We start from the raw sequence: 15681 nt of genomic DNA on the forward strand, positions 1-15681 counted from the left end.
TAATATATATATATAATAATTTTGTAATATATTTTAATTTAAAAAATATATAAATTTATTCCCCTATTAAATGATAAATAATAAATCCTTGAATTTAAGTTTTTATTTTTGATAAAATAAATTTAAGCATATGTTGAGCCACATGGATACTCACTTTTTTAGAGAAAAAGTTTTGTCATGATCCTAATAAAAGACCAAAAGAGTGCTTCATCCAGGTATTCTAATTAATAAAAATATTTATTAATTATAGTTAGTTGAAAGATTAGTGTGTTTAATTTATGTGTGTAACTTTTCAAAAAACCAAATTGTGAGTTATAGAATAAATTTTTATAAAATAAAGTCATTTTATTTTGTTTAAACTGAAGTGACCATGAAATTCACCTTTATAAAATGTTTAATATCGTAATTTTCATATAAATATAAAAGTAGTTAATGTAATTTTCACACCTACTAGAGTGGAGCAGAAAATGAATACTCAATCCAACTAAGCCTTTATCCTAAAAATTTGGAGTCAGCTATATGGATTCACTTTCTCCACATTAAACAATTTTGGATTAAATTATCAGAAATATATAATTTTTCTAGATCATGTTGTACTACTCTCTTTCAAGTCAATTTAGGTCTATTATTTTTTTTTCTTTATATACTCTTACTTAATATACTCTACTTGTCTAACTGGAGCCTTCGTATGTCTACATTTCACATGACCAAACCATCTCAATCTCTCTTCTCTCAATTTATTCTCAATTGGTATCACTCCTATCTTTTCTCTAATACTCTCATTACTAACTTTATCTAGTCTAGTATGGCCACTCATCTACCTTAACATTGTCATATCTGCAACTCTTATCTTAGACGCATACGACTCCTTCAGTGCCCAATACTCACTACCATATAACATAGCCGGTAAAATTTTTCGTTCAACTTATTGGGAATCTTGCGATCATATATCATAAGGTGTGACGAAATTTTTACGTTGATTGTCACCTACCGCAACCCTCCTCCTTTATTCGGACTTGAAATCGGTTAAACACAAACTATTTAGGCGGAATTAGAACAGAAAATGAATATAATTGAAAAATCGGATCAGTCTAATTTAAATTATTTAAAAATTTAATTATTTCATTAAAATACCCACAAAGTCAAATGATTCGAATAGGAATGATCAAATTCTTCCCATCCATTTGTTACCTCAGATCTATGGGAGCAATGCTTGCAAGAACTGATCATGTGGCTCACGTGACATTGACACTGAAGGGCAATTGGCTGACTTTAGCAGAATTTATTTGTACTATAGAAGAAGACTCAATTTGCTCACTAATATGACACCATCCTATGCGTCACTAACCATTTTCTTGATTTTTGTTCGTGTCAGATGCGTTCAATCTCTCTTCAGTATACTTTTTTTTTTTTAAAAAAAAACCCAAATTCCAGTTTCACTAATTTTGCTTAATTAAGTTATATTTTATCTCATGATGTTGCTTAAAATTGACATTAATTAACTCTAGGTAAAGATTAAACTTAATTATATTTCACTAATATTTTATTAAATTGCCCATTACATTATACAAAGCGAATATTTAAAAAAAAAAAAAAACTTGTGATTTAATACTTCTTTTGATTAAGAATTTTTTTTTTTTTTAAATAACAAGTTGGTGTTTTACATTTTGCTCGATTAGCAATCAAATGTCCTAGCTAAGGCGGCACAAGTCGGTGTTTCCCAATGATTTTCTGAGCAAAACTATTGCAATTTGCAATTCCTACCCACTGCAATCTGTTGACAGAGCCACAAGGTGCACAGATGGGATCACAGTACAAATTGCGCGTCCTATTTCACAAGGTGGTGTCAAGTCAAAAACTGGATTTAGCATCGCAATGTGCCAAACAAGACTTGACTTCTCTGCAGTATAGATCCTACACTAGTACAGCTAAACTGAAATTATAATGTTAGGTCTTCCATTTCTAGAGAAGCAGACCATATTTCACACAACATGCCTTGAGACGATGATTCTATTTAACTGTGATTAATCTTGTACTGCATTGCATTACTCACCCCTTTCCCCCAGTGGGAGTTTCCATCAAAATTCGATGAAACCTAAGTGTGAATCAGCCAATGACTCCAGAATGCAAAACAAATCCTTTTGGTGGAGAGTAGCAAACATTTCAATAATATGTACAGGCCAAGATATTAACAAGGCCAACACTTCTAATTTAGAGGATAGAAAAGCATGAGTTAACAAAGAGTTAAATAGAGTTAACAAAGAGTTAAATAGTGCAAGTAACCTGTACAGATATACGATGTTACAGTCCACAGGAGATGAAAAAAGTTTGTACATGTATTTCTCTTGTCAAAGTACCTGAGTCATTTAGGGAGGGAGAGACCGGAAAATGGTGTTTGAAGCCCTAAAACTAATCTCCTAGTCTGGAAGTTGTTCATAGTCCCCATTTTCAGGAGATTGGTGCGCTCCATGGCCTAATCTTCCTGAAAAGAAAACAATGCATGTTAGTCTCTCCTTTCCCTCCTTCCTGACTCTCTTAAGATGGAAAATAAATATACCTGTCAAATCATAACCGGAATTGACTCTAGTATCCGGACCACTCCTCCAATCTGTGGACCTCAAAGGTGCCACATGCATACCCCGAGGATGAATCATAAAAGGATTTCCTCCCATAGCTGGAGGATCATCATTTCCCCTGATTGGATTCCTCCCAGAAGATGAATCAACTGGAGAACGGAAGCCAATGTTTGACATCGACGCCCCTCCAACTGCTGCAGGCAACTTGCTGGCAGAAGCATCAACTTTCACGCCAGTGTTAACATCCTTCTTGTTGTCAAGCAGAAATGTACCAACAATGACCTGTAGATATCTGAACACTATATTACAGATATCAAACACCTCTCAAAATATTAAAGATATGAACATAGAATTTCCACAACCAGGAATCTCTCCATCTTTCGCTCACACACATGCACATAATAATTGTGCCGGTTACTTGGATTTTATGCATCAGATTCTTGTTCCAAGCAATTATATGAAAGAAATACCTGAACAGGGCCACCAGCAGTTAGGGGTCCACCAACTCCTCCTCCAATGATCTGACCATCTGTATTAGAAAGGCATACGCTGAGCCCACCTGTTCTCCCTCCAATATCAGTGTGCACATATGATCCAGACAGAGAAATGATATCAAATCGACCCTGATTTAAGAGTATGCAGACAACAATTAATTTTGACAGTTTAACAATTATGTTATGTCAAGGACTTCAACCATGCCTAAATTTGTGAAGGTGAAGCTTCCTTTCAGAGCAAACAAATTAGTCAAAAGGTATGATCCTTTTATGCAAATAGTAAACTGACAGCCTTTTTTTAATGAGGATAAGCACTAAAAGAGGATATTTCTGGTCACATGAAAACGTAAAACTTTCAACACTGACTGCTAAGTAATCTTCTATGTCACTTTGAGTATTTCAAATGCTTTTGAATTTTCTCAAAGTTCCATGGTAACATAATCAGGCTTGGCAATGGCATATCATCCATTGGGCACTGCAAATATACTTTTGCACCTAGCTGGTCTGACCACAGGACCGAACTTGTCACCCACAGTCACCAAACTTATCATAAATCAAATTAAAGTCATTAACTTTCAATTTGTTTCTTAAAAGTTGGTCACTATATTTTGATTCTGAAACAGTATCATTGAGACCAGATTCCCATTCATCTAGAATTTGAAATTTGCAAACCCAGACCATCTGATACACGAGCTCCTGGACATATTTGACATTATATTTCACAAGAATAAGCACTCTTCAACTTCCACAGAACAATTCTACTTTCAGAAGAGTAAAATGTAACAATTTCTAAGATATTAGCAAGCATGATTTATTTGTCAGAACTCAGTCAGGACTTTTGTTAGGCTCATCTCTCTGCAGTTCATTTCCTTTATTCCACCCCAACACTTCTCCCCCCCTCCCCGCTCTCTCTCTCTCTCCCAAAAAAAAAAAAAAAAAAAAAAGAAGACTAAAACACACTCAACTTTATATCAGTATCAATATATTGTTCCATGTTGCACTCTACAGACAAGCATACTTCAATCAAATAATTAAACATGATATTGACAAAAGTAACCAGAGACCGAATATAAGCAGCAAATGTTGACAAGGTTGACAAAAATGTACAAGTTGTGGCTCTTGTTATGATGATATTTCTTTCTCTTGTTTCATAATACCATGACTATCATAAATTTACAGGTTCCAAATTTAAAAGGTGAGTGCACTCACAAACAATTACCTCATATGTAATGTTGCCTCCAGAAGTCGCTGGCTGGCGGAGGGATGCATTTGAGATTGAACCAGATGCAGACAAAATACACATCTCACGCCTACTTTGTTGCATGAACATCATAAGTTTCTGAGCTACATCCTGTTGAGCATTCACATACTACGTTACTCAGGAATAAACAAAGGGACATGTTGAATTATACATAAAACATCAATATCAGCACCCAACTTGCTTCAGTTATTAACAAATGAATAATATATATGGATGTATGTATGTATATTTCTTACATTTACAAGGTTTGCCCATCCTAACATGTGTAAACAGACCAGAAATGAAATTATCCCCAATCATAAAAAAGTCCAGATCATGAGAAAAATAATTTATCTTCCATGTCATAGAGGCCATGCATGTTGATTCTCCAATTATCTACTTATTCTCCTTTTTTTTAGTAATAAATGGCATCTAATATCTTTCCATCTGGAAACAAAACGCTAAAAGTTGGCCAATACAGCATTTAGATAAACAGATAAGGAAAAAATTTTGTAACTAGAACTGGCAGTTCATAGAAGCTGAAACTACTCCACCCATTTGGGAGTTAAGAACATAAATTTGGTTTTGTAACACAATCCAAAATCTTCCACATACACATCCCCTAATCATTGTCCAACATTACAGTATAACACATGCCTTTCTCAAAAGTAAAAACTTCCTCAAGCACTGACATTTATAATCAGCCAAAGATAATGTCAAACACCACCCAGAGGATACATCTTCTCAATTACTAAGTGGCAAAGACCATCATCTAGCTATCTACTAGATGCGAGGTATACATATAAGGTGTTGACAATAAAGACTACATTTGTCTTGATAATTATTGGAGAAACTACATATTCAATTGATGATCCATTCTTTAAATTTGCTTTTCAGAAAACCAGTCCAACACCTAATTTCAAAAAAGTAAGTTGGAATGATGAATGCATGCTTCTTGATAGATCTAGGCATGCAGAAAATAATGCACACACATATTTACTGAGGGCTCCTAATGGATAACCAACAATACCAATGGTATCATCAAAGAAAACAAACTTTCCATACCTCACCAGCAGCTACAGTTATAACATGTGGAGTAAAACCCTGCCCAGCATTGCCTGCAACAAAAAATTAGAAGCAGGAAAATGTAAGTACTCTATTTATATGGTAAAATAGAGAATTATGAAAAGTCACCCAAAAATGAATATAGATAATATGCTCTGATACTCCAACTCTTCATTTTGCCCTATCGTACCTGTGTCAACATGACATGACATGGGACACAAAAAGGAATATGTGTCCGACACCTATTCATGCAGTCAGACACTCAAGAGTGACAAAGATCTTTCAAGATGAAAATCACATTGAGTCACGGATAGGTAAAAAAACAAGTTGCAACTTTGAATTAAAGGATAGGTACAAAACAAGTTATAAAATATTGAATATTTAGAGAATCCAATGTCGCATATGGCAATTAATTGTGGCTGGCCCCTTTTGAATAGATTACCTCAACCCTTTCGGTTTACATAACGTATCCGAGCAATCGTATCCAAATTTAGAACCATATCCCCATATTTTCTACTTAGAAAGTTAACAAGTCTGACACACAGATATGTACCCATTTCTAACTCCCATTCCCAAGTCCAAGTAACACACACACACACACACACACACACAAACGCACACACACACACACACGCATATATATAAATACTCTCTAAACTGGAATGATAAAATCAGGTCACAAAATACAAGGTTCTTACCAACTAACAACATGTAGAGGCACTATGAATAACAAAACTCCATAGCTCATTAAAGAAATAAGCCCAATCCAATAAACAAAAGCATATCATAGTCAACAATAAAAAATTTAGCATGGTACTGAACAGATAATTTTTTATCATCAATTAAAAGAACAAATTCAAACACACTAAGCAAAATAATTTTTTATCATCAATTAAAAGAACAAATTCAAACACACTAAGCAAAAAGCTATTAGAATTTTAGTTAACTAATGAAGAAATGCATACATATAATCAGCATACCCATAATTTAATATTACTTACAAAATTATCAAATATTCATATTTTTACAAGCCTTCCTATGCAGAACTTCTTTAAAATAGTTCACAAGCTAAAGAAAAGAACACAAGTTATTGTCATTTGAGTATGTCCAGTTGATTTTGTTTATGGCTACATTATGATGTATTACCAACAAAGCAGACCAAGATATCCCAGGATAATTTATCCTAACTAGGAAATTGCTTGTACTAATACACGTGGCTAATAATAATTTTAATATATAAATAATATTAATTTATATATTTTTTTAATTTCAGTATATAAAAATTAAATAATGGCTCAATTTTTTATTAATTATTTCAAATTTTATTTTTTTATTCATTAAATATTGTTTATTTTTTAATTAATTTTTTACCTCTCAAACTTTTTAATGAAGATTTCATAATAAAAATATAGTAATATAATAAAAATATTGATTAAAGATATAGAATCATTTGAAGTCGTTTCAATCATGTGATTATTTTTATCATTTTAAATATCAATATTTTATTATATCCTACTAATATATTAAAGAAATATAATATATTCAAATATTATCTTCATTATATGAACATTAAATAAAAATATAGTAATGATAATAATAATATACTTAAAAGAAGAATAAAAGATAATTAAATAGAGAATCTATGTGGCAATACTATAGAAAACACCATGTGGCAATACCATTGAGGACAATGCCACATGTCAGCCCTTGAGGAATGCCTTGCTACTTTATATAGATACATATAAATATAGATTATCACTTTGTTTTTAATTCCAATTCACATGAATTTCCATATAGTCTAAATTAAAAACTTTGTTCAAATAACACTTGTATATCCAACCCAAGCATGCTTTAGGAAATGGAATGTCCAACAAGCAACATGGTTTAGACGGTGTAGTCAAGAGTAAACCTTTACATGGACTTACAGGAATGATAAATTGTAAAAATATTTGAAATGAGTATATAAGAAAATGGGAAATGCCTGGAAGTAGCAACTGGTATCAAAGATGATGCCACAATATTTCCCTTTATGACTACCAGGCATACCAAAAACTTAAATTAAATGGATGTATATATTAGAACAAGTTATTTATTTGCTGAAGCAATGGTGTAGAGTTCTCCCTCCGAATGCATAGATATACTTATGGCTGACCAAAAAAACAAAGGCTCATAGAAACTAATTCTAATCAGCAAAACAATCCAAAGATTCTAATTCTAAACCACCCATTAAAGGCAAGTGTCAGCAAGCAGGGAAAATACAGTAAAAAGAATTCAAAACTAAGTTTAGCATTAACTCACCTTTCAAAAAAAAAAAAAAAGAGTATAATTTATCATAGCCATACCAAAAAAAACTTCACATTACACCTTAGCAGATTACTCAAATGCAACAGGTAAAATTGACATGTAATGTAAACCTTGCACTACGTAAAAGCACAGTCATTCTCAAATATAAAAGTAAACTGAAAATAGAAATGTTTAACTTAATGGCCTGTTCGCACTTTAGGCCTTCCATCAGATTAAACAACACAATTCCTAATTTGTTTTTCCTGATATCTTAATTCAACACTTACAAAATTCAACAGCGGGAACATCTTGGATTTTTCCACATCACCAACTGTGATATCCTGTATATTACTAAATTATAATCAGAGGGCATACTATTCTAAGTGGTGTTGTGACTAAGTTCTTTTTCATCAAATTTCTATAAAACAAGTTACAAGAACTGTGAAAACCCTTTTCCAAATGCAGATATGAATGAATCACTCAACAATATCTGGTAAAAAAAAATCAATGAGTCTATCAACGCTTTAAATTGTAACAGAAGCAAATAACCTTAAAAGTCATAAAATTCCAAAGTGAATATATATATACATTATACATACTTATATACAGCAATTAATCCCACCAAAAACTCAATTGCCAAAGGATGAAGATTTATGCCCATTGCAGCTATCATAACAGGAGGCAGCTCACACAAGATGCACAGAAAGCCTCACATAACCAGGATAATTTACTAGGAAATCCTCATAATTTTGGTAGATCAAGCACAAACACACTTTTCACATAAATACTAACTACTTGATACAAAAAGGTAAAGTAGGACTCATATCATACACAATGCATCAAAAACTCCTTGGAAGTGCCAACTATTTGCAACAAACATCCGACTACTAGAAAATCACAAACACTAGCATACATTCAAGACATAATTAAATAAAACAGCATTTAGAATCAAGTATTTAAAATGAATTGCTACGAAGATACTCACCAGAACAAGTATTAAAAAGAAATACAAGAAAGAATCAGTAACTACAGTACCACAACCCAAAAAGAGATAAACTGGCACAATGATCCAAACCCTTACAAGCACCATAAATTTGCAACAACAATCTCCAAGATTTTGCTAAATTCAAAAGTTAACTGCAATAACACCCTCAAGATCAACAAGTTGGGATTCTTCCAAAATTAAAGAAAAAATATGTGTACATTAAACAGATAGATAAATGCACACACACACAGTGAATCACACCTGGATACAAATGGAGAAGACCAAACTGAAATTAGAAAATACGGGTGCAAATGGAATAAACTGAAACCATTGAAATAAGCAATTTGCAATAAAACTCTCTAAACTCAACAAATTCAAATACAATAAGGAAAAAAAACAAATTAAGGGATTATGAATCACAAACCAATTAATCACCACTACAAAAATCACAAAATGAACTTCAACATAACGTTGAATCCTCACCAAACTTAAGAATTCTGCTTCTAAAGCTTCAAGAATTGAAGAAATTCACAAATAGTGACGCAGCACATGGAAGTTTTCTTGCAGAGGAACTACTAGGGACTTAATAGAAGACCTTTAATGCAAATAAAGAGCATGCAGAGACAAAAGCAAGGAAAATGTTGCAAAAAATGCACCAAATCCTCCAGCAACTGAAAATAACTCAGAACACACTAAATCTCAGAAAAAAAATTCAGCATAGTGAATTCTGTAGTTGAAAATGATAAAAGCAGCACCTTTCCAAAACTAGCTACTGGAACATTTCATGAATAGCCCACACAGACCGTTAACAATAAAATACTATGACGACAGAACTTCTGACCTTGAAATTAAAATAATTTGCAAACAAATGTTATAAAACAACTAAGCTACGTTTGGTAGGGTGTAATGGGATGTAAAAATATTTGATTGCATTACATTCCATTACACACCACCAAAAGTAAGCTAAATTCTCAACCCTCCATTAAAAATCAAAACGTTTTTTCCGCTGAAGCAATGAAGTGTACGAAATGAACTATAAATATAATGAAAAGAAAACAATTCTAGCTAAAAGTTTAAAAAAAAAATGAGATTTGCAAGGAAAACCCAAAAAATGAAGTAAATTCCCAAACAAACAAGCAACACAAAAGTAAGATAATAATACAACAATCGAAGAAAGAGCAAGGCCCACCAAGAGCAAACAACTGTTGAGATTTCCTGGAGGAACCCGAGTAAGAAGGAGACGACGAAGAAGCGCCTTCCCTCTTCTCCTTGTGAACAGAATTCGAAGAAGACGCGGTTTTCTTTGCTGCCAGAGCTTGCTCTGGCGTCCCGTACTTCCTCGGCCGACCTCGCTTCCTCCTGGCGGGCTCCGCTGGTGCAGTGGTGACTGCGGCCGAAGATGGACCCACGGAGAGAGGGTAGACCATATGGGGCCCCCCACCACTATCGGTAGTGGAATTGGGAGGCGGTGGCAGAAGGCCATTGGTCGGCGAGGGGGTAGTGGTGGTGGGAGTGGTGGTGGTGAAGTAGGAGCTGAGGTGGTGGTGCTGGCTATCGTTGGGTTCCATTTTGTAAAGAGCGAGAAGAGAATTGTGAGATATTTTTTTTTATTTTCTTTTTGGAGGAATTGATATTTATTTGTGATTTTTTAGGGTTTTTATAAAGGGGAAGTGATTTGCAGCCGTAGGATTACTGTTGTGTTGTGATGTTTGACTTCCATATTTGACCTACTGAAGTTCCGAAGCAAGAGTTTCGAAAAGAAGGGATTGGGTTTTGTGTCAAGCGATTTCTGACCGTTGGATTGGGCCTTTCGGTTATCTGAGGACTTCATTTTGACTTTCAAGCTCCTTTCGATAAATCAGTTACTTAAAATTTATTTCTTTATTATCTTTATCAATATTTTATTTTTATTTTTTATTTTTTTAAAGAGATCTGGCATGTTTTTTGGTCCACGTGTGTTTTAAATTGGATAATCCGAACACCCGAAAATGACCTTTAATTGAATGGACCCATTTTGATTCAATTAAAAATTAGAAAAAAAAATGATTCAATTCTAATAATTCCAACTCTGAATTAAACTAAACCGATTCCTTATCTGAACCAGATCATTCCTATTCCTATCTAAACCGTACTTGTTGGACCCTAATCACCTCTTCATGACATTTAAAAAATTAAAAAAAAAATTAAATGGATTAACATTTTTTTTTAAAACTACTTTGTAAGTTTACAGTATGGGAAAATTTTGTAATAAATGAGTTTCAAATATTACCATTCTCACCTAAATATAGGGAGTATTTGGTTTACCATTAAACTTTATTTATACTTTAAAAATTCGGTGATAGCTGATATGATTTTATTTTTTATTTTGACAATATTATCCTTTTTTATTTAACTTGAAAATTAATATTATTAATATTTTTATTTTTTTATTTATAATTTTAATTAACCTATTTCAACTTTGTTAAAATATTTTTTATTAATAACATAAAATATAAAATATTTATTTATATCCAAAAACTTAAAATTAATTATAAATTTTTCTATTAACAATAATAATTATTTTATTATTTTATCTATATTTTTAAAATTATTTAATTATCTTAAAAAAATAATTATTTTTCTTATTTCAATACTAAAATAAATTATATAATATAAAAGATTAATAATTATATATTTATTTAAATAATATAATATATTAATTTAATAATTATATATTTTAATTTAATAATAAAATAAATAATATAATATAATAAATTTATAATTTTATATTTATTTAAATAATAAAATAAATTATATGATATATACCCTTATTAGTCATTTCACATATTAACAGCAACAGCTAAATATAATTTTACAGCTATCAGCTAACAGCTATCAGTTGTATTCAACAATTAATCCAAACAGGCCCATAGTCTTCTCTTTACCATTAAACTTTATTTATACTTTAAAAAGTCCTATAGAATAATTTTTTTATAAAAAAATATAATATTTCATTAATTAGAAATGAAATAAAAAATAAGTACAAATTAACATATTATATTTTTACATAAATAAAATTAATTACTTGTGAAAAATAATACAAAAAATTTGAAAGATCTAATAGTATTGATAAATATATAGATTGGCAAATAGACTTATTACACACTCCACTTTTCAATTATATAGTCATTTTACGAACCACTATTAAATAATATTTACATTTAGGTTAACATCAATAGTACTAAAAAATAGTATTTTTTCTCTCTTAAAAAAAAGTGAACCATATATAAAAAGTGAGTCCCATATAATTACGAGAGATAGTATATATACATCGGGTATACCTAATAATTTTTGTAAAAATTTATCTACTTTAGGAAGAATCTATCCCTAGTAATACAATTTCCTCTAAAAAATTTAAAATGACTCACTAACAAATATTAAACTCTTATTTCTTAATAAAGAATAACGGTAAGAGAAACATAACAAAATCCACTAAAGGGGTAGCACGCATATTCAAACTCAAAGTCTGTATCATCAATGATATGAGAATATATGCCCAAAATTCATTCCAAATGGACATTGACTTGGAAGTTATTAGAAAAGAAAAACCTAAAAGGAAAGAAAAAGATTATCACCAGTGGAAACACTCACCGGTTGCCACCTAGAGAAATCACAAGAATAAGAAAATATGGAGGAGAGGAAAAATAATGAGAAAGATGAGGAGGGGAGGGTTTTTGTTATATGATATAAATGTAAATTAACATAAATATGTACACATTCACTAGAATACATTTCTAGACTGCATAATTAAATTGTTATGAGAACATAAATAGCCTTATAGCCAGCCATTCTGGTACATGCATCCAATTATATCTCACCAATCAAAAAGATTGAATCCTCAACATTCAAGAAATGTGCATAATTCATACATCCAAACAAAGCCCATGCTTACAATGAAAATTCAAAGGGAAGTTCTTAAAATGGTAGAAAAGAATAAGAAGATAAATTAAATTTGCAGGCAAACCCTTGTAGTTATATGGACAAACATAGGCACAGTGATACAATTATACATAGCAAAGAGTCCTGCTGAAGACTGCGTCACATAGATACAACACTTGATCTTTGGGAACAATGGTTCCACTTAATTCCTCAATATTTCTATCTGAATGAAGGCTTTTGTAAAGCACGGCACTTGCACATGTTCTCCTCTGTACATTCAGTTCTGAGTTACGTCTTTTGGTGCCTCCCCATTGGTCATTTCTTCAGTAGACGTGAAACTATGCAAGTTCTTAAGTTCCTCCAACTGTAACAGAACATAGAATCAGGGGAAAAAGTCAAATAGGAATGTGCAATTCAAACAAAAAAACAACTAAGAAAGTAAATATCATTCACAGCAACTAGTTAAGCATCAGTAAAATGGCCACCCTACACACTAGCTAATTATAAAACACAACAAATACCTAAAGCAAACAACCATCATAAATTTGTCTTTAGGTAACAAATGAATTGCTTCAGCAATATCAATACCACGTGTATCACCTTGGTGGTGGGGGGCCTGGGATAACTAACACTAGCAACTTTTATTGCATTTCCTTGGACATGCGAAGCATACTTTATATTGTATTTGTAAACACGGCATGGATAAATACATAAATTCTGAATGATGTTTAGCAGACCAGCAGTTTATTGACAGACTTCTCCAATAACTTACCAGGGAACATGAGAAAACCATGATTAAAAAAAGGAATTGATTTATATAACTGAAAGGATGTTGAAAAGCCAAACTAGAATGGGATTAAAGCTTAGTTGAGTTGTAATGGATTTCTCAGTCCATGGACTCTTGAAGAATGTGAACCTGATCTCTTTGGGGCATGAATCAAGATTTTAGGATTCCCTTGTAAGAAACTCGCATCCTATAATATCTCAATGGTTAATCCCACAAAAATATTAAGAGTACAATGCTAGGTTATGGCATACTAAATCTCACCTCTTTGCAAGTTTCCTGGTGTGCTGACAAAAGATCATTATACTTTATTTGCAAATCAGACATTTCAGCTTGCAGCTTTTCATACTCGGACAAACTTGGGCCGCCTAGTTTTTGTTGAATAAATCTGTCAAAACAAATATATGTTTAGCCACACAAAAAAACCATTGCAAGCATTTATGTTTAATTGTCATTGATAAGGAAAAAAAAAATCTTAAATAGACCCAGTTACCACATAGCTATTGATCAAGCCAAATTAAAACTTCACAAGCCTACCCAAAAGCTGACATGGTTGAAGAAACCATATTGAAGTCCATAACAAGTAAAATGAATTTTAGTTTATTTAGTTTTATTCTCCAATGGAGATGTAATTTATTTTATTTATTCAATTTGAGATTTCATTAAGCACCCTGTCTACTACATAAATATTGATTAAGCGAATTAAAACTTCAACATGTAGATCCAAAAAGCTGACATGAAAGAGATATCATGAGGCCAAACGAAAGATAATACAATTTGCTTGGTTTCAATCCAGCGATCAAATGTTTGCATCATGATGCATGAGGTGAGGGGTTCAAAACTTGGCAACCTTATCCCTTTAAAAATTTCCAAAGTAACAAAACAATTGACTTGAATTCTACCCAACAATTGGCTTGAATGCTACCCAAAGACTAACTGAAATCGTTGGATGCCCCAGGGGAAAAAAGGGCATCTTCAATTTTCAATTTAACCAAACAGTATGACAATGATTCCTACCCATTACTTCAGATACGGTGAAAAAGGAAGACTTACTCAAGGGCAGAGGAAGGTTTCTCATTTTGCTCATACAATGCAACCAGAACTACAGAAATAATTGAAAAACAAAAAAGTAAAAGTACGAAGAGAGTAAAATTCCTGGAAAGGAAAAATATATATATATATATATATATATATATATATATATATATATATATATATATATATATATATATCTAATTAAGAAAGAAAAAAGCAAATACCTTTGGTGAGAGAATCAAGAACTCCACTAGATTCAAGATACTTCCTGAAAGCTTCCTTCTTTGCCTCTTTTTCCTACGAAATGAAAATGGGTAGTCATGAATGTACCAAAAACAAGATCTGGCAATTAATATCACGTAGTAACTACAACAAAATTAGAGTCTTTGCCTGGTTATGAAATGTAGCATCGTGTGCACATAGATAAAAGGAGTGATTGATTACCTCTTTGTATCGCATCATGATCTATTTGCTGCTGCTGAGTCTGCTGCGTTCCTTCTTCCTCACAGGGTGCTTCTTTCCTTCTACCTCACAGTGTTTCATTAATCATCGGACCAAAATATGTTGTCCTGAGAGAATGGTGGGCCTGCCTCACTGTAAGAACTGCTACTGTTGAGCCCACAACCAAAAGAGGACTTAAGACAAAGCCCAATAGCACCTTGCGTGTTCTATACCATCCTTAGTCCTGGGGTGATTGGATTAACTTTTATTTTTTATTTGTTATATTACCCTTTTAACATTTAATTTTTTTATAGTCCAATAAATTAATAAGTATATATCTATTCCGATAATAAAATAAATAATATACTATAGATATTTATTAGTCATTTTACCTATGAAGGCACAAACATCCATGGTGAATTCTATTTGAGTAAGTCTAAAGTATAATTTTTGGAACTTTATTATTATAAAAATTTATTATGAATAGATTTCCTATTGAAATGAGAATTGCATGGATAATATAAGTTTACATCAAATAGGAGAATATAACATACATATAAACTAAATAAAAAGAGTAAAAAAATATATAATTTTCTTGAAAATTATCTATAATCTATATACATTTAGACTGTAAATTTTACATTTAATTCGTGGATACATGTGAGATAAGAGATATAAAGTTAGTTATGAGTTAATATGTTTAATCTAATATAGTTAGGGCAATATTGATTTTTTTTTTTAAATATTGGTATTAGAGCTATTTTCTTGTTTTCTTGATTTAAATATGTTAATTGACATGTTGAATACATGCTAGGGTAATTAGAAATAAATAAGGATTTAATTTTGTAAATTTGAATTTA

General features: G+C 31.8%; 2 protein-coding genes across 2 annotated transcripts; both read right to left on the reverse strand.

Moving 5' to 3' along the window:
- Nucleotides 1-2161: 2161 nt before the first annotated feature.
- LOC110662540 (AT-hook motif nuclear-localized protein 14) lies at nucleotides 2162-10378 on the reverse strand. Its single transcript, XM_021821533.2, has 6 exons — nucleotides 9833-10378; nucleotides 5376-5428; nucleotides 4290-4421; nucleotides 3047-3199; nucleotides 2558-2858; nucleotides 2162-2482 (listed from the first exon to the last, which is right to left on the reverse strand). The coding sequence occupies exons 1-6, from the start codon at nucleotides 10209-10211 to the stop codon at nucleotides 2418-2420; spliced, it is 1083 nt and encodes a 360-aa protein (XP_021677225.2). The 5' UTR covers nucleotides 10212-10378; the 3' UTR covers nucleotides 2162-2417.
- A 2148-nt stretch (nucleotides 10379-12526) lies between these two features.
- On the reverse strand, nucleotides 12527-14962 carry LOC110662542 (uncharacterized). The gene is made up of 5 exons (XM_021821538.2): nucleotides 14825-14962; nucleotides 14605-14677; nucleotides 14399-14447; nucleotides 13610-13733; nucleotides 12527-12925 (listed from the first exon to the last, which is right to left on the reverse strand). Exons 1-5 carry the CDS (start codon nucleotides 14840-14842, stop codon nucleotides 12839-12841), a joined length of 351 nt encoding a protein of 116 aa, XP_021677230.1. The 5' UTR covers nucleotides 14843-14962; the 3' UTR covers nucleotides 12527-12838.
- Nucleotides 14963-15681: the final 719 nt, after the last annotated feature.

This window comes from Hevea brasiliensis, chromosome 3 (assembly GCF_030052815.1).
Source record: "Hevea brasiliensis isolate MT/VB/25A 57/8 chromosome 3, ASM3005281v1, whole genome shotgun sequence".
Lineage (NCBI taxonomy): Eukaryota > Viridiplantae > Streptophyta > Magnoliopsida > Malpighiales > Euphorbiaceae > Hevea > Hevea brasiliensis.